Source organism: Coccinella septempunctata, chromosome 4, assembly GCF_907165205.1.
Source record: "Coccinella septempunctata chromosome 4, icCocSept1.1, whole genome shotgun sequence".
NCBI lineage: Eukaryota > Metazoa > Arthropoda > Insecta > Coleoptera > Coccinellidae > Coccinella > Coccinella septempunctata.
In genome coordinates this window covers 24,424,227-24,451,368 of record NC_058192.1, presented here as the reverse complement: position 1 = coordinate 24,451,368, position 27,142 = coordinate 24,424,227, and the positions used below count along the sequence as shown (strand labels likewise).

At 34.7% G+C, this 27,142-nt stretch overlaps 2 protein-coding genes across 3 annotated transcripts in view; one reads left to right on the top strand and one right to left on the bottom strand.

The window, feature by feature from the left end:
• Window positions 1-4,703, top strand: part of LOC123311219 — a 35,832-nt gene extending 31,129 nt beyond the window's left edge. For both annotated transcript variants that reach the window (XM_044895049.1, XM_044895051.1), the window contains 2 exons: window positions 266-561; window positions 1,330-4,703. In XM_044895049.1, the coding sequence (XP_044750984.1) occupies window positions 266-561; window positions 1,330-4,584 (3,551 nt within the window). In that variant the 3' untranslated portion in view covers window positions 4,585-4,703. The remainder of the gene's footprint in view (window positions 1-265; window positions 562-1,329) is intronic.
• Window positions 4,704-14,375: 9,672 nt separating this feature from the next.
• LOC123311476 (zinc finger protein 492-like) lies at window positions 14,376-26,413 on the bottom strand. Its single transcript, XM_044895490.1, has 12 exons — window positions 26,145-26,413; window positions 25,594-25,786; window positions 24,991-25,469; window positions 24,730-24,920; window positions 23,233-23,510; window positions 21,781-22,013; window positions 21,435-21,698; window positions 20,365-20,662; window positions 20,154-20,247; window positions 17,675-17,877; window positions 17,281-17,550; window positions 14,376-15,434 (listed from the first exon to the last, which is right to left on the bottom strand). Exons 1-11 carry the CDS (start codon window positions 26,292-26,294, stop codon window positions 17,339-17,341), a joined length of 2,595 nt encoding a protein of 864 aa, XP_044751425.1. The 5' UTR covers window positions 26,295-26,413; the 3' UTR covers window positions 14,376-15,434; window positions 17,281-17,338.
• Window positions 26,414-27,142: the final 729 nt, after the last annotated feature.

The window sequence follows — 27,142 nt, the reverse complement described above, 5'->3', positions numbered from 1 at the left end:
TTATTTGATTATTATTGTATCAAAGGGTATCACCCGTCTATTTCATTGAATATTGTATAATGCGTTGCTTCAACCAACTGATAAATTGCAATCAATAAAGTATATGATATACAAATTCATTCCCTTTCAGCCTTTCTTCAAAATATTCAGATGAATGAATGATAAGCATTAAAAATCATGTCAAGTTCGAAATTAATTATAGCATTAGAAGTTCGAACTCGAAGAGTCATACAATATTGAACCAAAAGGATAAATCAATTTACAGAAAAGGAAAACCATCAAGCAAGTCGATACTATACAGTCGGGGTCATCAAGCCTGGATTATTGATGAATATAATGTTGAAACTGATCAACATCAAACCAACTGCCGATATGGAGAAAGCTGTTCTTTTGGTGAAATCCAGAAGGCCTCTGCCCTTAACGGTGGACGTTGAAGAAAGAATTGATGTAGAATTCCTCAAGATGATAGGGAGGGAACTTGAAACTGCAGAAAGAATTCACGAAAAGTCTCCTCTTGACGCAGAAGATATAAACAGGATACTCGAAACCGCTTACGAAAAGGTGAGCTCAAACTCAAAACAGTAGCTGTAGGTAAATATCTGCAGAAATGTATAAATTCGTATTTTCAAGCTGGATTAACCAATATGAATGATTCCAGATATAAATACAAAAATCTTCTTGTAATCATAACTTTCACTTGAATACGAAATCAATAAACTAGTTTTACGTAACGATTCGATTGATATTTTTAATTTTGCATAATTCTATCAGTATTGTTGACAATAACATAGATTTCCACAAGTCCATTTTTGTTGTTCTTAATTATATTCTTGAATATGACTCAAAGTAATCTCGTTCACATTTTAGATATACGATCCATTTTGCACTTCTTTCTACACAACTTCTAGTTTCAAAACCAGTTTCCGAATAATATTTATGTGGATATTCTCGAATATACAGGCTGTCTGTAAATAAATGCGTAGGACCTCACATCATTCCTCAATGAAAATTTGCAGGGGCAGTAGTCATAAGGGGTTGTTTTTTTCATCACATAATAATAAAGTTATGGGATCGAAAAAAATTGTGTGAGCAATATTTATTTAGGGCTTGATATTATGTAGATTATAACCCATAGAAAAAATTAAAACCCGTCAATTCTTCGACGACTTTTGAAGGCTGTTTATTGGAAGATACATCGATTTTGAAAAAAAAATTGCTAATTTCCATCGAGCAATCGTGAATCATGTCCTTAAATCCTTCGCATTATTTAAAGACCCTGTATTCTGTAAAATATCTATAAATAAAAGATTATTCATTCTTCAATTCTAGGGTGAATTCAAGTCTAAAACTGAAGGACAAATGGTTGGCGAAGCAGGACCTGCGGATACTTTTGGCGACGAAATGGTATCTTCATCCGATGACTTGAAGTCGAAAACTCAAACAATGAGACAAAATGGAGACTCCCAAGATTCAACACCAGAAATGCTCCAGCGAGACAACTCAATGGAAGAAGATACAAAAACTAGACTGGAAGAAACTAACGCTACAGACAGTGATGAGTCCCTAGAAGAGAATGATAAATCAAGAACATTTCACCACAAAAAGTACAAGAAGAAAAAGAAGAAGCAACATATGCACTCATACGCTAGTTCCTACGGAAGTTCCTATGGAAGTTATAACAATCATCCTTATGGATATTCCAGATCTAATGATGATCTTTCCAACAATCATGAACAACCCCATCCACAAATCGAAAACCAAGAAACCATTGAAGCATTGACTGGAGCACAGCAAGAAAGTTTAAGACCGCACAACGAAGATCGTATTGGAGCCAAAGATGAATTTCAAACTGATCAGAAGGGCTTCATATACAAAGGACAAGGAGGTTTTTCTAAGGGTCCAACACAATCTCAGAAAGTAAGAAATGAAGAGATTGAAACCGGATCTCGAAATGAAGACAAGATTGGATCTGAGGGAGATACCAAAAAGGATCAGAAAAAATTTTCATACAAAGAACAGGGCGATCTTCACAATGACTGGCCAAGATCACATGATGAAACACTTCTGGAAGCGAAACAGGGAGATGAAGTGACCTCTGATAAAGATTCAACTAGAACTGGAGAGGATTTTCAGAGGGATTCTGAGGTAATTAATGATGGAATGGCCCAGATACATCTCTCAGAACAAAATAAGTTGTTGGATCCGAAGAAAGTGTCTATTGCACAACCAAATGAGGACAGCCATGATGGAATGCCAGATACTTTTCATACAAGAATACATGCCCATTTTAGCAAAGTACAAGAATATTTCAATAAAAAGTCTGGTAGAACGTCAGGAAAATCTGAACCAATAGTGGGTATGACGGAATCAACCAATCTAAAAAATTCAAACGATGATACAATTTCGTCAGGTATAAAGATGCAAATAAGAAATAATGGAGAAAATTCTGATAGTGAAAATGAGAGTACCGGAACTGACATTCCACAAATTCGAAGCAGTGGCAAAGCACAAGGAGAAATTTCGTCTGAATTTGAATCCTCTGATATAAAACACGAAGCAATGGATGATATGCCAAGGGTTGGAATGGATTTTCAGCCTGAAGATCTTGTTAATTTACAAATGGCCAAAGAAAACGGTATGAAGGACAAAGCCGATAAAATTAGCAAAACAGGGTTCATTGAGCCACAAGACTTAATAATACTTCAAAAGAAAGAAGAAAATGATGGTTTGAATAGAGAAATTATTAACTCTGGAACTAACGCGAAAACGAAAGCTGCAGATAATTTCGACAATGAGTTTTCATCTGTAAACACCGAAGGTGAAACTTTCAACGAAATTGATAATAATGACGATCTAAAAGATTTCGAAAACCCAATTAACAAACCTCAGTTCATGAGTGGCGATAAAAATTTGCCGGGACAGACAATTATTCAAGTAGATGATCAATTAATTGATGTACCTGATCAAGGAAAGTCGATTTTCCAGGTGAACAGTCAACCTTTGACTATTTCAAATAATGACAATGATCAGGAACAAGAGAGCATCCAAATAAATCAACCTGAGATTGGTGGTAACGAGGAAAGCGAAAACGTTGGTTCGATTAAGGTATTACCAGCAGGAAATCTCAGAAAAAACCCTCAAATAATGACAGACCAATCAGGCCAAAATTTGGGATTAGCAGCAAACGGAAAAGATGTATCTGTTGCTAAAAAACATCCCTTGGTTCCTTCATTCGTTTTTCAAAAGGAGAAAGAATTCCGTCCTCCAAAAATAATGTATACACGTGATGAGGACAAGGAACGCTCATCTTTAGCAGACATGCAAGCAATATCTAACGGAGAAGCTGAATTCCCCAAACCTAACACGAGTCCGATAAGAAAAAATTCATTTGCACCCGCTTTCGGTGGTTCTCAGTCGCCGAAAATAATACACATCGGGGAACAAAATTCCAAACGCTCATCTGGAGCAAAACAACAAGAAATAACCAATGAAGAACCTATTCTTTCAACAGACGATAGCAGCCCAATAAATAGAAACTCTTTCGAATCAACACTTGTAGGTTCCCAATCTCCCAAAACAGTACATTTAGAAGAACAAGGTTCGGAACGCTCCTCTACTGGAGAAAACCAAGAAATGCCTAATGAGGAACTTGAGCTTCCTACAGCAGACAACAGCCCAAAAGGAAATATAGAAGAACAAGGATCCGAACGCTCATCTACAGCAGTTAAACCAGCGGTTCCCGAAGAAAATCCAACAAATGACATAAGCTCGGTAAAAGAAAATTCTATTGCAACAGTAGGAAAACTGGGAATACCTGCACCAGCTCAAACAGATATTGTGGGAAATAGACGGGTTGAATATGCAAACGCCATCGAGGAAAGGATTGAAAAATTAATAACTCCCAGAGAACAAGAATTCCTTCACAATTTCGGTAAAATAGTACCTGCCGTCGAGAAAATGCACCTCAATTCAAAATCTGATATATACTTCATGGGAAACGGAATGAAACTACCCTTGAAAATGTCTCCAAATAAAGATGGAACCATTTCTCTTTCAGTGGACTTGGAGAAGCTCTGTGAATGTAGAAATTCCACTTGCGCTCACAAAATGGATATGATCAATAAGCTAGATGAAAATTTAATGGACATATCGAATGACTTTAAAAATTCTGAGGCTTCGGCAACAGGAAAACTAGAAAATGATAATAACATACCCCTCATCGAAAACACTACAGAGAAAAAAATCAGGAAGCCCAGAAATCATATGGATTTATCTAAATTATACAAAACATACAGAAAAAAATATCACAAATTGCATAGACGCGCCATTTCTAACGAATATTTTGGGAGATTCAAAGAAGTCGAACAAGGTTTAGAAAAGAAGTTAGAGGAACTCAATGAAAATGTTAAAAAGTCTAATCGAGAATACAATAATATGTTAAGAAAAGGAACAAAGGACTTATTGCAGATCAAAGAAGAAGACCAAGTAGTAAAACAAAGAATAGAGTTAGTAAATGATCTTCTGCAATGGATGAAAGAAATGGCATCAGAAGTGACAAATGTAGAAAATCCAATGTCAAAATAAAAAAGTTATATTATAGATTTTGATATTTTATATAATTTTAGTGGAATTTGTAGACATAATGTTTGTTTATCTTGCTTTTTATATATATTTTTCCAACAATAATAATGTTTTCATTACTATCATTCATTTTCCTACAATCACTCACTATATTTGAGCCCAACTGAAAGGACAAAAGATTGGTTCCTCAAGTAAGGCCAAAGTATTTGATCAAAATACAGGTGATTCGAAACGAAAGGGGAATTCAGAAACTGCAGATACTATACAGGGTGTTTCTGAATTGATGCGAAAGATTTCAATGGGTGATTCTTCAACAAAAATTAAGGGGGTCTTTCATATAACTTTTCACCCTTTTCCCCCCCAAGTTACAGCCCTCTAGAATTAGGTAAAAACAATGTTTTTATTCAATATATCCACTTTGAAAATAGGAGAAAATCAGGACATATTTGTCATATGACTTCATTTGACAGAAGCTTACTTGATTTTTTTAAATAAATGTTCGATCTATTGATATTATTATAAAGAGAAAAATGACAGTTTTCTGTTCGTAACGTACTACACTCCGACATTCAAAATATTATAAACAAGCTGTACCCGCCAATTTTTCAAGTTCTTCCGATAGTACAACTACAGCAACTTGAACAAAAATCTTGAACAGTTATATTCATTTATATTATTCAATGTTCTTTTTTTGAAGCAAACTATTTATCTAAGCCAAGTGCGGGAAACTTGGACCAGTGATTATGTCTCCCGACCATAGTATCGGTCAAGTCTCCCGCACTCCCTTTTAATCTATTCGACAGATGTTTTCTTGAATCTTTTAGAATTATTATTGAAAAGGCTCATCGTTTGTGAAACATTAATTAATCAATGAAAGCAATAAAACTAAATAACACCACGCACCTATTAAGCTTTTCAGACAGTGTAACAAACAAAAATTATTCAATTTCTTACTTCCTAACAACAAAATCACGTTCAACCCCCTCACTCCTGAACTGTTCTGATGGCGGCCAAAATGGAGCCGCCACTAGTTCTGCCTTGTTACGATAATGTCGCTATAATAAGCTATTTACGATACCGGTAGCGCGAAATTTGAATTGAAATATTTGAGGTGGTTCAAGTCTCCTACCTGAGCAAGTCTCCCGGACTCCCCCTAAAGAAGGAAAACTCTTTGATCTTTGACTATGATTATTCTCATTGTGTAGGTACTATAATAGATGGAGATAATGGGCCTTATATACATCGTCTTCCGGCGTTCATCCGAACTACGAAGCGGCATGTTCACCTTATATCTCTTCAAAATATTCAATAATTCAACCTGCCATATTTCGTGAAATATTCGTTGAAAGAATATGCTGGAAAGGGGCATTTTTCATCAGAAAAAAATGAAGAAAAAGAAAGAAACATTTATTTGTATATATATATGTATTGATATAGCAACCTGGACTTTTTCATAGATTTTTCTGTGGTGGATAAACGGATAACCACCTTTTCGTCATTTTCCTTGATTTGACTTGAACGGACTCTTTTGTCAGACCTACTTGAAAAAGTAAACGGAACCAAAATAAAAAGCACCTATCAACCTGAAAAAAAAATTGCGATCGCAACTTTCCAATAACACTCAAAAAGAAAAAAATACATATAATATAATAACAGCAAATTCATAAACATTCGCTCCAACAGTTTCGATTTGAACAGGAAAACACACGCGCTATCACTCGCCTTAGGTTAGCCATACACTTATTAAAGGTGTATCGCAAAGCAAAATTAAACTTTTTTGTCAGCCTCAAGAGCAAAACCTCGGCGTTTGTGCCGCTGCATCCGATGAACATCCAGAGGTGAGTGGGCTCCAAGTTCTCAAGATGAACAAACGCTACGTGTATGGGCGGCTTTCTACAGGGTGGGCTTTTTAAAACGAAACAGACGAGATAACGGGTGGAATAAATTTATTTCGAAAAAATGCTTGGACACGTCGATTTTTGTTTCGAGGGGGACAACATTTAAAGTCAAATTCACAACTATATCGCTTCAACCCTTAGTGTTAGAACAACAACCCCTAAATTTTTAATAAGGAAGATGGGGTAAATTTCACCTCATTTAGAAGTTCTTCTCATCCTGAGTTCAGCATATTGGTTTTTTCTTCATTTGATTCATTGATTCTTGAAATATTGACATTTGAATTTGAAACAACTATGGTATTGTGGTCAAGCAAGCTGTCTGAATCAAGTGACTTTTTTTATTTATTTTGTAGATTTGATTAAATTCCATAACTGCCATACACCAGACATCAAGATAATGGTCATTTCTCTCATCAACAATGAAAAATACAGAAATTATTTCAATTCTTTCTGCCAAAGAATAAACCATTTTCACCTTAATTGTTGAAGAAAGTAAGAAGCCATAATAATTATTTCGTTGTCTAATGTTGACAATTACCATCGTAACCACAGAATGAATTAGTCAAATAATTGATGATTTCACATAGCATGGTTAGCGGAATGACTGGTACTGTACCTACGAAATTCAAAATTGAATATGTCGAAAACGAATGAATTGAATGAGAAAAAAATCAATACGCTGAATTCAGCATAAAAAAGCCTTTCAAATGAGGTATCACTCACCCTATCTTTCCTATTCAAAATTTAGGGGTTGGTGTTCTAACACTAAGGGTTGAAGCGATATGGTTGTGAATTTGACCTTAAAAGTGGTCCCCCTCAAAACAAAAATCGACGTATCCGAACATTTTTTCGAAATAAATCTATTCCGCCCGTTATCTCGTCTGTTTCGTTTTAAAAAGCCGACCCTGTAGTGCCGAGTGGTCGGCTGGGTGGTACTGGATGTCGCAGTGAGACTCACGCTTTTAATTTCTTGCCAAAATATGCAACTTTTCAACCTGCAATATCTCGCGAACTAATCATCACAGATTATAGAGTAATATGTGCTAATCATTGATGGAAGATGCTGCAAAGAGCATTTTTCGTCAGGAAAAAAGGCCGCCGATGAAAGTCTTATTCATTTGTATATTGAGTCATTTCAAGACAGTCAAAAGACCTCTTCAAGTGGAGCATATTTTCGAATCAAATTTACAGTGTTAAACCTGATTATTCTGGGTTATTCTTGAGAGTTGGATATATGGCATCGAAGACTTTTTTTTCCTTAGCTCCACAAAATTCTAGTTGGTCATTGGTCATTTTTATCTACATTTATAGTTTTCTCAGCGTCGTCTATATGGCCGGACAGAAATGAACTCCTTCTGACTTTATATAATTATCGTCATAATTCAACCGGAATCACATAATTATACATAGAAACCTTTGTCTTGAATCTCTCTATCTATTAAAAAAAAACGGATCAAAATCCGTTGCGTAGTTTTGAAGATCTAATATCTATAAGCATACATAGAGACAGAGAGCGGGAAGCGACTTTACTTTATGAGTGATATTTAAGGGCGATCGGCCACCGAATGCGAAGTTGCGCGAAGCTGAGCATTTTCAGTACTAATATAAATGACAAGCTACGAATCGAGTGACGTAGCTCGTGATTTAGCATTGAAAAAGCACAGCTTCGCTCAACTTCGCATTCGGTGGCCGATCGCCCTAAAAATGAAACTGTATTTTCCACATAAGTATGACCTCATTTGCTTTTATCTGTTATATATGGCGTCTGTAAATGAATGCGAAGGAGGTAAGGACATGATTCCTCGATGAAAATTAGCAGGGGTAGTACATATAATTTTTTTTTCGAAATTGACCTCTCTTTCAAGATATAGGAAGGCGTTGATGAGTTGGTTTTTAATTTATTTCGATCCCATAACTTCATTATTAGGTGTTGAAAATAACAACCCCTTATGATTTCCTATTCCATGAAATGAACTGGAAACTGGTCAGTACCGCTTGTAAGTGTTGATTTATTCTGAGAAAAGTATCGACTGTATCGAAATTTTGCAAGAACCTTTTTTGTCCAGAATTTTTTTTTTTTTTAAGGAAAATCATAGGGTTTTTTTTTCAACCGCGTTGTTATTCTGAAGGGGGTTCTCCGGGGGTGGCATAGCTCATTGTATAAACTTAAAATGGCTATGTATATCTTTTTATCTAGACCGAATCGCAAAAAAAGACAGAGAAAAAAATATTTTTCTATAATACATCCACATGAAGATGATTCACAACTGCAGAAAAGAATTTTGAGCAAATTTTCAGGCTGATTCATTCGTGCAGGCTGCATGATGCCTGAATCAAATTGACAGCGTCATATTTCAGGAGTAATATCATGAAGTCAAAAAAAACACATTTTTCTCTCTGCCTTTTTCCATTTGAAGCCACTTAAGTGACCTCAAATGCTCAGTTGCATGTATTGAGTACAACGGAAATATTGATGATGATGATTAATATAAGAACAGCATCAATACTATGTTTTATTTATATAATAGGAAAGTGTACCCATTGTGTGAGTTAAGATTAAAATAAAAATACGTAACAAGGGTCTCAATCTCACAGTTTTATTATCCGAAATTACGACCGGTTTCGGGATGTCTAAACGCATCCCATCTTCAGGTTCCTGTGATGGACTACAGTTACAAACTAGGAATTCGGTTATAAAATTCAAAATGACAACTGTGTTGCCTTTATCAGCCTAAGTAACTGTGAGTTCATTAGAAGTTAGCTTATGTTTAATGGATCTGATGGTTTTCAACTCTTTATAACTTTGGTAGCCATTGGGGGGTTGTTAATTTCTCTTAGACGTTCTCTCAAAATTCCCTTGCATTCATCTCTCACAACTTCTCTCGATTCTGCTCCCAGGGTCTGCAAGATGCTCTCAGTTTCTGCAGCTAAGATTTCCAAGTTTTTCAACTGTTCACCTTTGTTTTGGGTTTTGGGTTTAAATTTAAAACCTTTACTGAGTAATTCGTTTTCTTCGTCAGTTAAAGATACACCCGAGAAGTTCAACACTGGGGGGTAAAAGGTATACTCAGCTGGGTGGTCATAGTCCGAGTTACATAAATTATTGTGAAGTTGGTGGCTTTTCAACTGATGTAATTTCTTCTTTAACCTATGTCGTTTAATATTGTCAATGTTGTCGCAGGTTGAATGAATTCTAGTAAGGTAATTGGTCAACCTATCGTGTTCCCAATGGTCTTTCAACAAGTCGTAGATATACTCAAGTTGGATATCTATTCTATGCAGGCTCTGATATGACCTTCTGATTTCTTCTTTAAGGAGACTTCTTGTGAGCTTCCTGAGCAGAATTAGGCTACTAGGCTACTTGGAAATCTTAGCTGCAGAAACTGAGAGCATCTTGCAGACCCTGGGAGCAGAATCGAGAGAAGTTGTGAGAGATTAATGCAAGGGAATTTTGAGAGAACGTCTAAGAGAAATTAACAACCCCCCCAATGGCTACCAAAGTTATAAAGAGTTGAAAACCATCAGATCCATTAAACATAAGCTAACTTCTAATGAACTCACAGTTACTAAGGCTGATAAAGGCAACACAGTTGTCATTTTGAATTTTATAACCGAATTCCTAGTTTGTAACTGTAGTGCATCACAGGAACCTGAAGATGGGATGCGTTTAGACATCCCGAAACCGGTCGTAATTTCGAGAAATAAAACTGTGAGATTGAGACCCTTGTTACGTATTTTTATTTCATTTATATACTTTGACAGAGGAAAATATTTAAATTATTATTAATTTCAAATGAACGATAAATATTTCGAAAACTTTCAGGGATGGGCCATGGAGTAACAGAAATGATCGTTATATATCCGTCTGTATCACTTTTATGTTGTAAATGTGGTAGAGAGGCAGAATAGCCTACCAGGAGAGTATTTCTGAAGAATATGCTGATGCCAAAAAGCTTCAGGCTAATTTGCTATGGCTATCCGAAATTAACTTTTGCCTCGATTAACTTCAAGGTCAGAAACGCTCTTTCAAATGGGACCCAAAAATGAAAGGAGCGAACATTTGATTTCTCTCACCAAAATCATAAGATCCTATTGAAAAAGGCATTCAAGGTCGAATTAATCATGGCATAGAGGAATCAGAAATGCTTTATATGTTTTTTACCCATGCGTTACTTTTGCTTGTTTCCTTGCGGGCGCCTCGAGGTGAGAAGGGATGATTAAAGATCATATCTGAACCTGAAATTCACCTCGCTCTTTTCATTTTGGGCATCCAAAGTATAAGGATTTCCACGAAAAAACTCAATTGACCTTGAAGATCAAGGTCATGGTCGAAACCATAGTCACCATGTGATAGCCAGAGAAAAATCCTACAACCGTTGATTGAAGTACAATACTTCAATCAACGCTACAACTTTTGTTGCTAAGTTATTTTAACATTTCCGATATTTTTGTGATACTCTGTATATTTTTGAAAAAATTGACGTATTTTGAAAGAAGCAACGATTTTTTATTGGTAAACTTTTTCATACGGAAGATGAATGATCCTATACAAAAGTTTTGTTCGAAATTGATCCATGTTCCGTGGGTACCTACATTTTCTCATTTTACAGTCTAACGGCACTCCATTACGAGTTTTTATAGAAATCGCATAATCGGCCCTTTTCTCATAGGCCGGCCACAGACAAAGAGAGAAGACGGCATGCAACATGCAAAGAATGACAACCATCAACTTTCGCACTTATTGCCCACACACATGAGAGAAAAGAACGCGGAATAATGCGAGAATTCGTCAGTTCGAAAATGTCATCAGTGGGAGATGAGGAATATTGTCTGATGGCAGTGGCGTACGCTTGCTTGGTGAGAGAGAAGCAATTGAAGTCGCTTCGAGAGACGAAACCAAGGAGTAAATGGGTGAAAGAATGGCTCTTGAAGAGAGATCAATTTTCCCATATCAATATTCTACAAGAATAACGTTTGGAAGTTGAAGACTGACAAAAAGAAGGAGGTCCTAATACCATGAAGTCGGCACATAAACTTCATCCTCTCCTGCGCCCGATCGTTTGGATTCCAATACTTTTTTGAATTCCCGTCGGAAACCACCACGAAGGGTGTTAATTTTTGATTTTACCGATTCAATTGTTGCGGATCTTTCAACTTAGCAAGTAAGACATTATATGCGTAATTCTTCTTCGATCGGTCGATATATTCTTTCGATTTTGTTTTCCACAAAGATGGGAAGGACCTATAAATTTCTATGAACTCCGTAAGGAATTCGCGGGAGAGATTTCTCAGGTCCGACATCGTCCTTGGTGCATTTCGAGTCGAAAAAGTACTGAAGACCACAGAACACACCCATACATTGACTTACTTTATGCTGAAGACTGAAGCTGCAGCTGCTCGATTCGATTTGCTGTATGTATATTGCCTATTGCACTGGTGTCCGTTCGTGCATAAAATCGGCCACACGCGGACGTTCATGCTACGCGCAACATGCAATTTTTCAGGATGGTTCGGAAGAGATGAATGACGGAGAATATGCAACATTCATGCCCACACACGAGCGTTGATGGTAGTCATTCTTTGCATGTTGCACGCCGTCGTCTCTCTCTGTGTCTGTGGCCGGCTATACCCGGTAATCTCACTGCCCAAATTTATTTAGATGAAAATTTTCTTCACGCCTGTATTGGAAAGAATAAGGCATATTACATAAAGTTTCGGATAGCCATATTTCGTAAATAATTTGTTTATATGGACCGAATAAATGGTTTTGGCGGTGGCTTCCCGCAACGGATGGCATTCAACCCATTTCCTGAAACGGTCTTGAATCACCATAATGTGAAGATTTCCCTTCTTGGAGCGTGGCACTCGTGGCAGTGGTCCTACCATGTCGGTGCAAACTTACTTGAATGGCACATCCGCCATTACATATGTATGGATTTATTTTCCAAGTTGTCTTCTCTTTTGAGACTTTGTTTGTAACTTTCAGACAGAAGAGGTGCAGTTTCTCAAATATTTTGCGGCATCTCGAAACATTCTTCTCCAGTAATAACTTCGGGCTACCCGAGAAAACGCTTTCGAAATTCCCATATGACCAGCTAGTTCTGAACAGGGATATAGATATACTCTACCCTTCTACATCTCTGGTTCTGAATCATGCTTTTTCTTTCGAGACTTCTAGCCGCTCTGTTTGGTGGGTACAACACAGAGCTTTCAGAGTTGACCATCCGTGACTACAGTGAGTCTGTATGCCCATGAGGGCATTGCGTTGAAATACAAAAGTGTTTTTTCATCATACTTAGTTGTTTGTGGAAAACTCCTATTATGCAATTTTTATAAGACAAACAGGTTAGAAAAGGACGCCATCACCCTTACCTCGGACCTGGTCCTGGGAGCTGTTGAACGAATAAATTTTATATTATTTTTGAGAATTAAGCATAACTTATGCATAATAATTAACTTTATATATTATCATAGCACTGAAGTTGCTATTTTTTGTTGGTGAGTATTTGATGTCCAAGTTTAATTTGAAATAGAATTTGTTGACCAATGGATGCCGGACGACAACTACTCTACGTGCAACCTCAGGATACGAATATGAATACATCTCACACATAGACTAATAAAGGATATATACTTCATTCACTTTTATTTTAGCAGTCGGTTGGCCATGGATATTTGACACATTTCACTCTGTATAGTACGAAAATGTGGGGTTATGAAGCTTGTCAAAACATTTTTGGGTTTTAAATCAACGCTATGTTGCCCGTTCTACGTAAAAGTTTCTGTTATTACGTATTTTATCACTATGTCGAATCTCTTCGGAAAATATGTGACGAACATAATTGAAGTTTATAAAAACTGATTGAAGTCATACCAAATCCTGTTATTTGCATGGAAAATACAAGAGATCAGTATAATATCATAATATGCACCAGCTTGAGGAGAGTGAATGTTCGTTATCTTCTTTGGCTTACATCATTTGTATATTTCAAAAATATGAACTCGAAGATGAAATGCATATGATGTAGTGGTTTGGAATGGGTTTCTCCCGAAGGAATTAACAGATAATTACAAGAATGTTAAATTCTTCAACAAAAATCATCTTGCATCAATATAAGTAAAAATAATTGAAGGAAGTTTCAAGTTAAGATGAACCTTTGACCAAAAATTTCACATGAATAAACAAGTAACAGGGCAACTTGAGCGTATTTTTGGCTATTCATAGCCATACATTGATGTAATAATAATAATTATAGGTATTTATTAGTACCTTAAGACATTTACATTGTATAGGACAAGTCAAATGAAAAATAGAAAAATCCATTTTAGGGAACTTATTGTCCGATGACATTTATCGAAAATCCTGTAGTAAACTTTTCGCATTAATTCACTCAAACATAGAATTCTCAAATGCCACCACTTTTTTGGGTCTCCCAATAGAAGGAAATTGTTTGTCGTCCTCTTCATTCACAATCTTTTTGATTGTGGAAATATTCAGCTGAAATACAAGTCGCTTAGATTCAGATGAAACATTATATAAATTCTCTTACATTGAATATGTTCGCTACCGTCTGACGTATTGTAGATTTTAGAATATCAGGGTGTAACTATTTGAATGAGTGGACCTGAATTCTAAATAGCACTTCTTGAAACCCTGTCTTTTTTTCAATCACTTTCGGCATTTTCGTAATAAAAATTGATATTAGTTGTGGCAACGGCGTTATGACATTAACGACATTCCATGAGTGCCAACCTTACTTCGTTCTAGTTACAAAAACTTGAGAAAATTATTTCATGGCCAACCGACTGCTAAAATAAATTTGAATGAAGTATAGAATAGAATATTAGCCTATGATCTCACATTATCAACAATTGGGTGAATTGGAGACAAAAGTCCAGAGTTTTGTTAAAGTTTATTACTAATCACAATTATAACTAAATAACTTTATACAGAAAAGCCCAATTCTAATTCTAAAATGTACATTTCAATATCATACAGAATACCTAATGTTCAATTAGAATTGCCAGAAACATCAGTTTGTGATGCAAATTAACTGAATAATTGAAAATGATTAATCATTTAAGGGACGAATAATGTGATTCAAAAAAATTTGTTCATATGCGAATCTGATTAACTTTTATGGAACTAACTGCATTTTTACAAATGTAAGAAGAGTGAAATAATCCTAATTGGTTTTGAAACTTCATAGTCTCTAAGCTTCTATTGAAAAATATAAATATTATGTTACAACAAAACAAACAATTTGAAAAATGAGTTGGATAAGTAAAATAATTTTTTTATTAGACTTAACCCTAAACACTTCAAAGTCTTCGAGCATCTATTGAAAATTATGTGATTCAGATACACTTAAATTAGGAAAAAGCATAATAAAATCAATAAAGTACCAATAAAGCGAGTTCTATAAGAAAAATATACATAAATCATATATGAACAAAATTGTGAATGTTTGAGTGGAATTAAAAGTGAACCCTCCATTCCTTTGATTTACGGCTCATGAAAAAATGTATTCAATTCAAGGAATATTTATCCTTGTAAGAATGTGATCACAAAAAATATTGTATACATATTGAATTAGGATATGGAATGATACATAATAATAAGTAAGTTTTAGAAATCATATTCAAAAACATTATAAAAATAAGAACTGAATGATTGTTATCCTTGCATGCAAAATTTAAAATACATTCCCAACAAAATATTTGAATGATCTCAATACTAAATGTCATATAACGAGATTAATATAAATGGAATCATCTTTTCCAGTATGTAATATGAAAAGTATGAATGAAATAATATTTGAAAGACGCAGTGAGAATATGAGAGATGTACAAAAACTCTCTTTCAAAAAATACATAACATATATTATAACCTAATATGAACAATAGTACAATATATTGGTGCTTGTGATGTCCTATGTACAAGTCCGGGAGAATCTGAAAAACAAATGGAGCTTAAAAAACGAGTATACATCATTTTATTAATGACAGTAAGAAGTCAGTGTGAAGCGGGTCACTGAATTTTTCGACTTATTCATTGAGAAAAAATTAAAAAGTGTACCATTAGTATGATAGTTTTTTTCAAGAGCTATCCATATGTGCTATCGTTAAAACTTTTAAAAGGTTGGTATTTTCAAAAACTATTATTGAAGAAAAATGACGAGTTTTCATTTTTCAAATGGGAACGAATTAATTTTGTCGAAATATGGTAATTGTTCTCCTGAAAACCAACAATATACCATTAATCTTGTCCGATCGTGAATGTTTTGTTGTTTGACACGGGTTTGTAGGTAGTTTTTTGTCCCACTTGCTAGCGACAACATTGCTTGCAGGAAACAAAACTCTTCGTCTGTCAAACAATTTCAATGAACTTAAATGTGCGGAATTGAAGCTGCCCCCCAGAAAGATTAGGATTCACAATCGAACCAGGTAGGTGGCGTTGCGATCAAGCTATAAGAGTTTTTCTCAAACGGATGGGATAATTTTTGTGAAATTTCGTGCATTGGTTTGGGCGAGGCACGGGATTGTTTAGATTGACAATCGAGACTGGTAGGTGACGTTGAAGTAGAGTTGTACAATTGTTTCTCAATTAAATTATGTGTTTTCGGTAGGGATTTGGAATGGCTGGGATCGGACCTGTCATACATTGTTTTTGGAAATTTCAAGCTTCAAGGGAAGTTAAAAGTTGATTTCTAAATCTCAAAAATTAAACGATAGGTAGCGTTAAACGGATCACCTTAATAGTTAAAAGTATGGTTACTGTTCTTCATTTTATTTTGGAACTGAACAATAATTTGATAATAGGGAATACTCCTTCTGACGAAAATGATATATTTTTTATGAAATATCTTTTAAACGTCACATTTTGAAATAACCATTTCAACCGTTTCCAAAAAAAATTATTTTAAGCACTTAAAAATGAAAAATAAAAATGGTTATTTAAAGTTTAAAGCGTTTTGTGAGAATTGTACAAACTGGCAACATCGACTGAAATATGCCTTGATAATAAAGGACAACAAATGCATTATCTTGATGAGATAGACAAAGATGGCTGTCTATGAAGTCTGCGACGAACGAGGAAGATCGTAAAATTTTATGGGATTTTTATGGCCGGTTGCAGTTGAAGCTCGCCAGTAAGTACACGCCTGTAGATCAACAGCTGTTATTTTATAAACAAGCTGATCGGACATTGTTCTTTTCATTGTCTTGTATGCGCTGTTGCCAAATCTTAAACTCCGCACAAAGCGATTTAAATTTTAAAACCCCATATTTGAAGGATGATATCGAATAGTTTCCGCGGTGAATTTGAAATCACAATCACAATCATAGGCTTGTTCGTAGAGTGGTTCACAACAGTTGTGAACTGTACAGAGCAAGCGCAAATGGATTTTCGCTACCCTAAAATGGAATTGCGCTTGCTCTGTACAGTTCACAACCGTTGCAAACTACTCTACGAACAAACCTCATGAATTAAACTCATACTTATTCAGTTTAAACTTGCATATGCAGTGATAACCCAAATTGAGGAGAATTCCCCATTATAATGAAACAAGCAGACCTGACAGATATTGTCCTGTTATAACGCAACTTTAAATTTCAATCGCTTGTTTCATTATAATTTTGAAATTATTATTAAGTTCTAAAATAAAATGAAGAACGATGAAAAAGATGGTACAAGATGTCTCACGAATACATCAAAATGTTGAAACCCTATTGGAGTGCACATGGTATGATATATCATTATTTGTGTCTGAGGTCTTCAATAGTTGATATCACAACTTACCACATTTCCAAATATTCTTCCCTTTAGTGGCTACTGCATTATCACTTGAGATTTCTCATCATTCTGGAGCCATATGATGCTGTATCTGGGCAAACGACAATGCCCCTAAAGGTGTTAAAGTTGCCATAGGTGCCTGCATGTTATTCAATAAATTCTCAGGAACTACTGGTTTTGGTAGGGGTATAGTTATAGGTGGGGGTTCATTAGGATCTTCAGGGTTCAACTTGCTTATAGGTTGAAGACGTCGAATATTACTAACCACATTTAGTCCTAAAAAGAAATGAAGATCAAAAACCTATACTTAATAGAATTTATAGATGACAAAGGTTTCTTTCGTGAATGAGTAGTATGTTCCATTATCAAATCAATTATGAAAACACCAAATGATTCTCACCATGAACGGTTCGCTTATGCTGCGTAAGTAAGTAGCCCATAAGGAAGCTTTCGGTGCATAGCTCACACTGGAACCTTTCGCCAGTGTGTCGTCGTACATGTGCCTTTAAATCATTTCCTTGGGCGAAGGCAGCTTCACAATAAGTACACTGATAAGGTTTTTCACCCGTATGTGTTCTCATATGAACTGTTAAATTGTACGCCCTGAAAAAATAAGGCAAGAAGCCCATTATCACCCCATAAATAAAAAAGAACATGTAGAAAGAAAAATTATACGATATTAGTCAGGGTAGCTGCCGGAAAATCTGTAAATAATACACATTTTCCAACTTCTTGGGTGGCTTTATTATTTTCTGTATATTTCTGTAGTCGTCGCGTTTTCCTGAAAATTGGAAATCGATCGCGCGGATTATTTTTCAATAATTATATGTACATACATACACTATTTTTGTAAAATTCATCATAGAAATATTAAAGCAAAATGCGAAAATGTTTATTGTCCGACAAAAATTGAGGGGCCTTAAAGTTGTATACTAATGTGTATAATCCATTCACTTTCATAAAAACAGTCGGTTGGCCATGGAGTGATTTTCTTATGTTTCTGTAACAAGAACGCAGTAAGGCTGCATGCGTAATCAATTCGATGGCCTAGTGGCACTCAGCTTGCAAGCTAAGCAAATGGCGTTCTCTATCACTAGTCGTAATCATATTCAAGTCTAGCACGGAAATCTTACGTCGGCAAAATTTCTTGCGAGCTTCAAATTTTGACTTTGGCACGGAATATCGTGCCGGCTATGGATTGTTAAAAACAGAAGATTATTTCTTCTTCTTCCTTTAACCATGTCCACGATTTCTCAACTCTTCTCTTTCCAGTTTTCTCCACCTAAATTTAGTTCATCTCTAACAGATATGCCAAACTTTAAAACGATAGTGTTCCATCGAAGTCCGAAGCTTATTGCGAATGATAAAGTCCCATGTTATGTATTTTGACGAGCTGAGTTCAATAAAAGTGGTTTCAACTTTAGGAAACGATTAGTTCAAATGCCCCAGGAAATTCAAATTATGTTAAGTCTATTCTGGCAGTGATAACAATATCATTCTTATGAATCTTATCCTTGTCCAGGTGTTATCTGTTTCTTTAAAATGCATAAAACCTGCCCCGAATAAAAATTCGAGATTTAGATGCATACCACCCCCTTATACGAATATCAACAAGTGTTACGATCTTAATCGAACTAGCCAATTTAGCCAATTATTTATTTATTTTGATGAGACGAGTTCAATAAAAGTGCTTCCAATTCAAATGGTTTTTCCAATTCCTGGAATCCCATTGGTTTAAAAATAACGCTAGGTTTCTACTCTGGATAATGATTATTATGCTATAATTTTATTATTATTAGATGGGGTTACGGTTTTGTTATGGTTAGGTTTATAGCAATATATACGAGCACGAGGTAAATTACGATACGAGCCATCGGCCCCATGTTCGCTTATGGTCATTTTATGAAAAATCAAAAACCTATTTTAATCGCTTAAATAAGCTCAATACGCTTTAATTAACCAATTCTGGTGTATATCAATGGGTTTCGAACAGTGAACTCTAAAAGAACTGGAAGGGCCTCTTAGGTACCGAAATACAACGGAAAGTGAGTGCAATTGAGATGGAAGATGTAGAGCAACCCATCTTTTTCTAAGAGTTCGGCAACCATTCGAACAACCGCATCAGACGTCGGACGTAGCAGTCGTCTCACTTGAACGCCCCGGGTTGTTTTTGTTTAAATCGTTATAAACCAATTGACAGAGCGCAGAGAGAGAGATAGATTGCTCTACATCATCCTTTTCAGTCTTCCTCATTTTGCCTGCATCGAGATGCCGTTCCAGCTCTTTCAGAGTTCACTGGTTTCAAAAAACCGATATGCATACTTGCATGTTCACCTCTGTAGAGGTCACTTGACACTAAGGCCCCTCAATAATTTTAACATCAGTATGTTGTAGGAATTTAGACAGAAAATAAATAATCACTTATAATTTTGCTAACATTTTGGAACCAGTGGTTCCTTTTCTTTTTCAAGGCTCACCATAAAATGAACAAAACATGAAATCAAAATATTTGAACAATGTCGATGACAAACAAGTAGTTTTGATGTGCGCATGTTTCTTAAATATTTTCATGATTGCCTCAGAAAAATATAGTACGTATGAATATGAAAAAAAATCCGAGTTTCCGACTTTCACAGAATTTTGAGAAGCACCACGACTACGAGAATTTTCACAAAGGAAAAACCAAGTAGACTACATCTAATTAAGCCACACAGGAAGTTTCAAGAGGTTATATGTATTATACTATTTTTCCGACAGACACCTAGTCTATTTATGCTATAGTATGATCTTGCTCAACACAGACATGGAGTAAAATTTGACGATATTTTCGCCAATAAAATAGTTCAAAAATTCAAGGGCAAGTATTTTGAGAAGATTACCTTCCAAATCCTCTTCCACAAATTGTACAAAGATGAGTTTTTTCTCCTGTGTGATATCTTTCATGTACTGTCAAATCTGTTGTTCTAGGGAATCCTGAAATGAAACATTTTATATTGTTTGCCCTATGTTCAACAAATACTGTAGACGTCAAAAATATAATCAGTTCTTGATTATACTTGAGAATTTGTCATAAAATGAATGAAGCCAAACCTTTTCCACAATATTTACACTTGAAAGGTTTTTCCCCCCTATGTCTCCGCATATGTATAACCAAATAATCATTTCTTATGAACCTCTGGCCACATTCAGAACATAGGAATTTCTTGCAATGTTCATTATGAAACTTCTGATGCTCATTTAGATGAGATTTGGACAGGAATGTCTTATCACAAACTTTGCATGGATATTCTTTGATGCCCTGATGGCCTTTCACATGTACATCTCTGTACTTCTCGGTTGTGAAAGATTTTTGACAAATATCACAATCAAATTTTTTGTCACCTGTCACCTGAAACATAAAGGACCTTATAGATAATTTGAAATCTTACACCATTGTATGGTAGATGAGATTTTGATAATATATATATATATATATATATATGGATAATTTGAAATACTTAAAATATTTTGAAAAGTTGGCTATTTTGCTACACTTAAACATGTACTGTAATATTCAGATGGTTATTATAGGGGCGCTTCCAGGTAGGGTGCAGGGGGTGCAATGCACCCTAGCGCCATGCCTCAGGGGGCGTAGCAGAGTTCTGCTATAATTCTTCGGCGCCCTCGGGAACGTCATAATACATAATTTTAGCATATTTTTAACATTGAATGATTTTCAAACTACAACGTGATGAAAACGTTGGCCATTCGTTTTTTAAGGGGCATTCGTAATATTAAACGTTCAGACCGACAACATTAGTTTGGTTCATTCGCAATAAGTAATGTAGGGATTTACCACTTATTTCTCAGAATAGAGGATTTCGCAAATCGTACAACGGAACAAATGAACTAAGCTAAGGATAGCGGAAATAGGTACGGGCAATCACCCAATAACCATTTCACTATTGGTTGGCTTCAGTTAATATTTATGTAGCCTCCAGTTTTTATTCCGTTTCAGGGAAAGCGTATGCAGAGGCTGTTCATTTTGATACAATTATAATATTATGAGTAAAATGTGGTACAAAAAATTATAAACTCAATAAAAGTTAATTTTGCATGCAACTGTTCTCTTGTTGGCTGTACACAAAGAGCACTCAAAAATCTTTTTATTAACAGCTCACCTTTTGTCCAATGCCATGTTTTGATGCCTTGTGTTTTGCAAGATGATCTGCTCGGTGGAATGGTTTAGAGCAAATATCGCATATTTCATCAGACGACTTCAAGTGTAACTTCAAATGCTGATTGAGATGATCTTTGCGGTTGAAACATTTAGTGCATATTTCACAGACATGTGGTTTGTCTTCGGAATGTGATAATAGATGGCGCTTCAAATGATTGGGACGACTGAAACTTTTTTGGCACTCTTCACACTTGTATACTTTTAGCTGAAATTGAATTCAGTCAGCCGAGTCATGAGATAATGGACAATCAACGAAAAAATGTATTAATAATCGAATTCAAACATACTCCTGGATGCCAATCCGAAGCATGTTTCTCTAGAAGAGACATCAGTGGGAATATTGCTTGACACTCGGAACAAGAATATTCTCCATATTCTTCATCCTCCTTCTTGATTTTTTTTACTGAAGATTTTCTCCCCCTGGATGATTTAAGCTTTGGAGGATGCTTTCTTGGTCTGCCTCTTTTTTTCGGTTTAGTAGGTGGCGTATATTCAGAACCTCCACTATCAGAAACTGGATCTATAACGAATTGTTTGACAAAATTCAACATAAATATCAATTTCATAATTCTAATTATTGTGTTCACAAAGCTTTATAGAGCATTTGATTGCTGGGTCTATAATCATTTGTTTTCATTTGGTTAAATGAATTTGAAAAAGTACCGATTTTCCTAAATCTTTCAAAAACAGATCTTCCACCGCTATATTTCAAATTTACCGCTTCATTTCAATAAGTGAAGTTTTTTAGAACCAAATGTAAGAGCAGCTGGATTGGAAAAGGAACTGTAGGTGGATTTATATTAATCTAGAAACTAGAGATATTAAGTCTCTAAAAAATATAATTAATTATATTTTTTACGCGAAACAAGCCTTATACAAATGTTGCTAGTTTACTAGATTCAGTGTCAAAGTTTTTTTTGAAAAATCAAAAAATTACTATAATTATAATTTTGGCAGTAACAACTCGAAAACCGACAAATGGGGGCGAAAAAAACTGGACATGTAACTTACGGAGGGCGCTAGGTGTAGAATGAACAAAACATCGTATCTTTGAAAATTAAACAAATATAAGTAGAGAAACTCGATGGAAAAGTAATAATAATAATTCTTGAACGTTCTCGAGATATTTGCGATCAAAGTTTCACAACAATTACATATTAGAATTGGAATTTATGCATCTAGAAATACTAGGCTGGACATAATAAAAGTATTCTGTTATTGCCATCACTATATTCAACTTTACTGACACACCCTGTATCTTGTTACTGGCAACATCATGGCATAAAATTATGTATCAGATATCAATTTCTGTATTTCCTTTTCGTTATGAATAACCCTGTAGAACTTGTACGACTGCCGTCTGCACATATATGGTTTTAAATCTAACAGAAATGGAAGGATCATTCATCTTATGTTGCGGCAAAAAGCTTCAACAAAGACCGTTCGGAAAAATTCGTTCTAAATAAGGCTATGGAATTTTTACATTCCACATTTCCTGTTCTTATTATTTCAAATACTGAACACACTCTCAAAAATCCATGAACTAGGTACACTGAGTTTTTTAAAGCCCGCTATTTCAACTTTGTTTTCAAAATTACACAGAAGAAAATAGAAACATACTTTTACCCATTATTCATCACCAAAGATTGTTGAAGGAAAGAAAATTTTTATTGAAAAAAGGTTGTTATGAGTTACATAATGAGGCATTAGCTACCTAGAGTTTTCAGAAAAGATCTTACCATCATGGTCAACTATTTCATCATGAATTGACTGTTTCTCATCAAAGTCTTCTTCTGTATCATTATCCCTATCTTCAATTTCACAATGATTTTCCTCTTTCAAAATTTGATCCAATTCGCCGCTATCATTGTCATTTTCTTTTCCATATTCATCAGATATGTTATCCTGATTCATAGAATCTTCTCCATTTGCCCCTTCCAATAGATCTTCGCTCTTCATATCATCAGAATATTCCTCCTTAAGTTTATTTTCTTGTTCTTGCATAGAAATCTCATCACTGTAAATATCCATTTTAATTGGAAACTATATTTTGAGCATTAAACACCTGAATATACAGGGTGAGTCTTTGACTCGTACAAATATTTTAACAGTAGATAGATAAGTAGGATGTTGCTATGATTTCAAATTAAAAGTAGCAAAAACGTCTATAGAAGCATCTCTCGCAGATTCGTTTTGAATAGTCTAGTGATGAAAAAATATTTTCCACTCTGTTACTATTGAAGCAAGTATCTTTTCATCATCAATTGCGAAATATTTTACTTTTCGTAACTAGTTACGAAGTTGACATTATATGTCAAAATTGAAAAAAAAAATTTAATATGTTTATTTATTTCATGTATTTCATATGAGATTTGTCCATTTTTTTGGATTGTTGAAAAAAATTGTGTAGTAGTAAATCGAAACAAACTTTTCAACCTGGCACAAAATGATATGACCGTAGAAGGTAGAATGTTGAAATAAAGAAAGGAAAAATACATTATCAATCAAAATTGCAACTGAACTCGTTGTATGTGAGTAGATGTGTTTCAGTGAACTTAAATTTGTGATTCTTATTAATGTTGTTTTATTGGTATTTGCAGAAAGACCCTGAAGAAAAATAAAAGTATTATTCAAAGGCTTGGCAAAAACAAAAAAGAGTAGTATATTCTTTCTCCAAAAACCAGCCCATATCTCATTGAAAACAAAACCTTCAGAAACTGAGATAGTATAAAAAAATCGGACTATGACTATAAGTACAGGGTTGGGCATGAGTCTGGAATAATATTAATATTTCTTCAACCAAGAACTCAAAATGAAAACGCTGGAACCCATCATTTTATTTTTAATTACCCTCATTTTCTGTCAATTAATAGTTTCTCAATCAATATCTTAACATGAAGATGTCAAAACACGTTAATTGGTTTGATTGTACTTATTTTTGGGAAATAAAATTGCATATTTTTCTCTGATCTCTTAGCCGCAACCCCAACCAATTTCCTGTTTTCAATTGGAAACATAGCATGTGTGTTGTCGTTGAAAAGCTCTAGGAAAATGGAATCCTACCATAATTTTTGTTTTTTTTTTCATTTTTTTAATTATTAACATTAATATTAGAAACTCAAGTTTCTTGACAAAAAATTATTAATATTTGATTTCAAAAAATCAAAATATGTACAATTTTGGGCTGGTACATCATGTAACATCTTTTTCTTTCAGAGAGAGAATAAAAATTTTACCTCAGTTTTTCATCCAAAGTTTCGGTGACTTCAACCTGTGGCTCGAAACATTCATCAACTTCATTTGAATTATCATCAGAGAAAGCAGTATTGTCATCATAATCAATTTCAAAATAATGATCTTCTATATTGTCCAAATTTTCTAGAGTAGGAAGGACAGGTTTTTGATTTTCATGTAGTAATTTATGCACCTACAAAATGATATGAATAGAATTCTTTTTGAGAAGGTCAACTCAGAGAAAGCTGGTATAAATGACTTACCTCCAAACTGTCTGCTCTATTGAAACCTTTATTGCATATCTCACATATGTGAATTCTGTCCCCTTTACATCTAGCAACATGGTTCTCTAGATGTTCAGATCTGTTGAATCCTCTTTTACATCTTGTACAAGAAAATGGTTTTTCTTTCAAGTGTGTGGTGAGATGTCTTTTCAAATGTTCTAATCTGGTAAGTGTTTTACTGCAAATTCTACAAACATGTACTTTTCTTCTGTTATGAGACATTTCATGTCTCTGTAAATGATTTTGACGGGTATATTCCTTATCACAATATTTGCATTTGAAAAGTGCTCCAGTGTGAAGTCTTTTATGGCACCTAAGACCTTCAAGGGTAGTGAAAACTTTTCCACATTCTCTGCATGTTAGTACCATCTGATTATTGTCCAAAAGTTCAATAAAATCTGACTTAGGATCTGAATCTCCTTCTTTAGGCTTTGCACTATTTTCAATTAAGAATTTCTCTGAAATAAAATGTGAAATGATTATATTGCTCAATACTATTGAAGAGAGCATAAATTATTCATATGCTTCACTTAGAAGAACTTATTATTTATATCTGATCCAGGATATAAAATTTCTGTTTACCAATATAACTATTTTGATCCACTTCACCAGATACTGATGGTTTTACATCATTTTCATTTTCTTTCATCGTTTTGGCATATTCTCTAAGAGATGAATCACTAGCTTCACATTGTTTCTTGAAGAAATATGCTGCTTGCAACTTTTGGACACACTTTTCACACATGAAAGAAGGTAATCCATCGTCATTACCAACCTGTAAAGAATCAATTCATGTTCAAAACACATCCGTTATTGAATGTTTTAAATCAAATATTGAATTGCATCCTTCCTTATCATCCAAAGTTCATCTTTGAACTTTTTTCAATTCATTCATATTTTGATACATTCAAATTAACTAATAGCGATTTGACCTTCACTAAAAGGATTCTAGAGAAAATGTTTTGATTACATTGATAGCCTATTTGATTCTGATAAGATGACACCAAACAAAGGAGTTTGTAAATTCGATAATAGTAAAACAGGATCTTCATATCACAAATACCTGTTAATTTTGTTTTTCTGTCACTAAACTTGAGACAATGTTTGTTTGTTTTCGGATTCGTAGTACATACCTGGACTGCCGCACAAGCCATTAGCATCTCGTGAATATGGGTTGTGCTGTCTACATTTTCGAAGGTTTCGAAAACGGATCTACCGACAGTTGATTCGCACTTGCAGGTCCGACAAATGCGATCGAAATCGTACTTTGGTTTTTCTTCCATTTTGGACGAAGATTTATCCCAAAAATATACTAAAAAGTTACTTCATAATTGAATTTTCAACAAAATCCACGCTAACACGCACCTTGAACGACTCCACTGGTGTCATTCATTTCACTCAATGCGCTGTTGCCGCTTCAGACAAATCTGATTTCAAAAATTCTACACCGTGATTAGATAATGAAAAATTAAAGAAATTTTTGAAACGAAATGGGTTATAAGTTATAACATTTCGGTTAAAAACTGTCATGATTCACTATATGTAATGAAACGACCAAAGTTTTTGAACCAATACGAATGCATACTTCGATTTAAATATGTATGTGCGTATTATCGTATTTCACTTTCATCAAACGAATGCCAAAATAAAAGTGGATGGAGTATACTGATTTTTGGAAAATTCGAATTTGATAAACATTCCGATTACATTTTTGTATACTACTCTGTGTTATCTATAACAATAGGAAATGAATATATCAACAAGACATTCACACTTTTTTCGTTATTTTTTTCATAAAATATAAATACAGTATGTTTCAAAATTCAGTTCAATCATTTTTGGGGATATATTCTACGAGAACTTTTAAGGCGAAAAGTTTATATGAACATTCGTCCGCAAGCGCTTAGTTATGGAGCTATAGGGTGTTAAATGTTCAATTTTTACTTTGTTTTTTCTGTATAGCTCCTGCCGATTTCGAAATATTTGGCTCGAATTTGAAACACAACGAAATTGAGCTGGAGATTCTACATGAGCCGACGTACCGAATAATAAGGAAAATCTACAAAGTGATATTTATTCCTTGATAGCGTTTTCCCTTCCACATATCACCAGGATTTTTTTGACGTGAGCT

Excerpts from the sequence above, each read along its gene's own strand:
- LOC123311476 (XM_044895490.1), bottom strand. The coding sequence starts at position 26,294 with ATGGAAGAAAAACCAAAGTACGATTTCGATCGCATTTGTCGGACCTGC. Across the intron at positions 24,921-24,990 it reads ATAGAGCAGACAGTTTGGAG|GTGCATAAATTACTACATGA; the intron begins GTAAGTCATTTA and ends ATCATTTTGTAG. Across the intron at positions 22,014-23,232 it reads TGAAATAGTTGACCATGATG|ATCCAGTTTCTGATAGTGGA; the intron begins GTAAGATCTTTT and ends AATTCGTTATAG.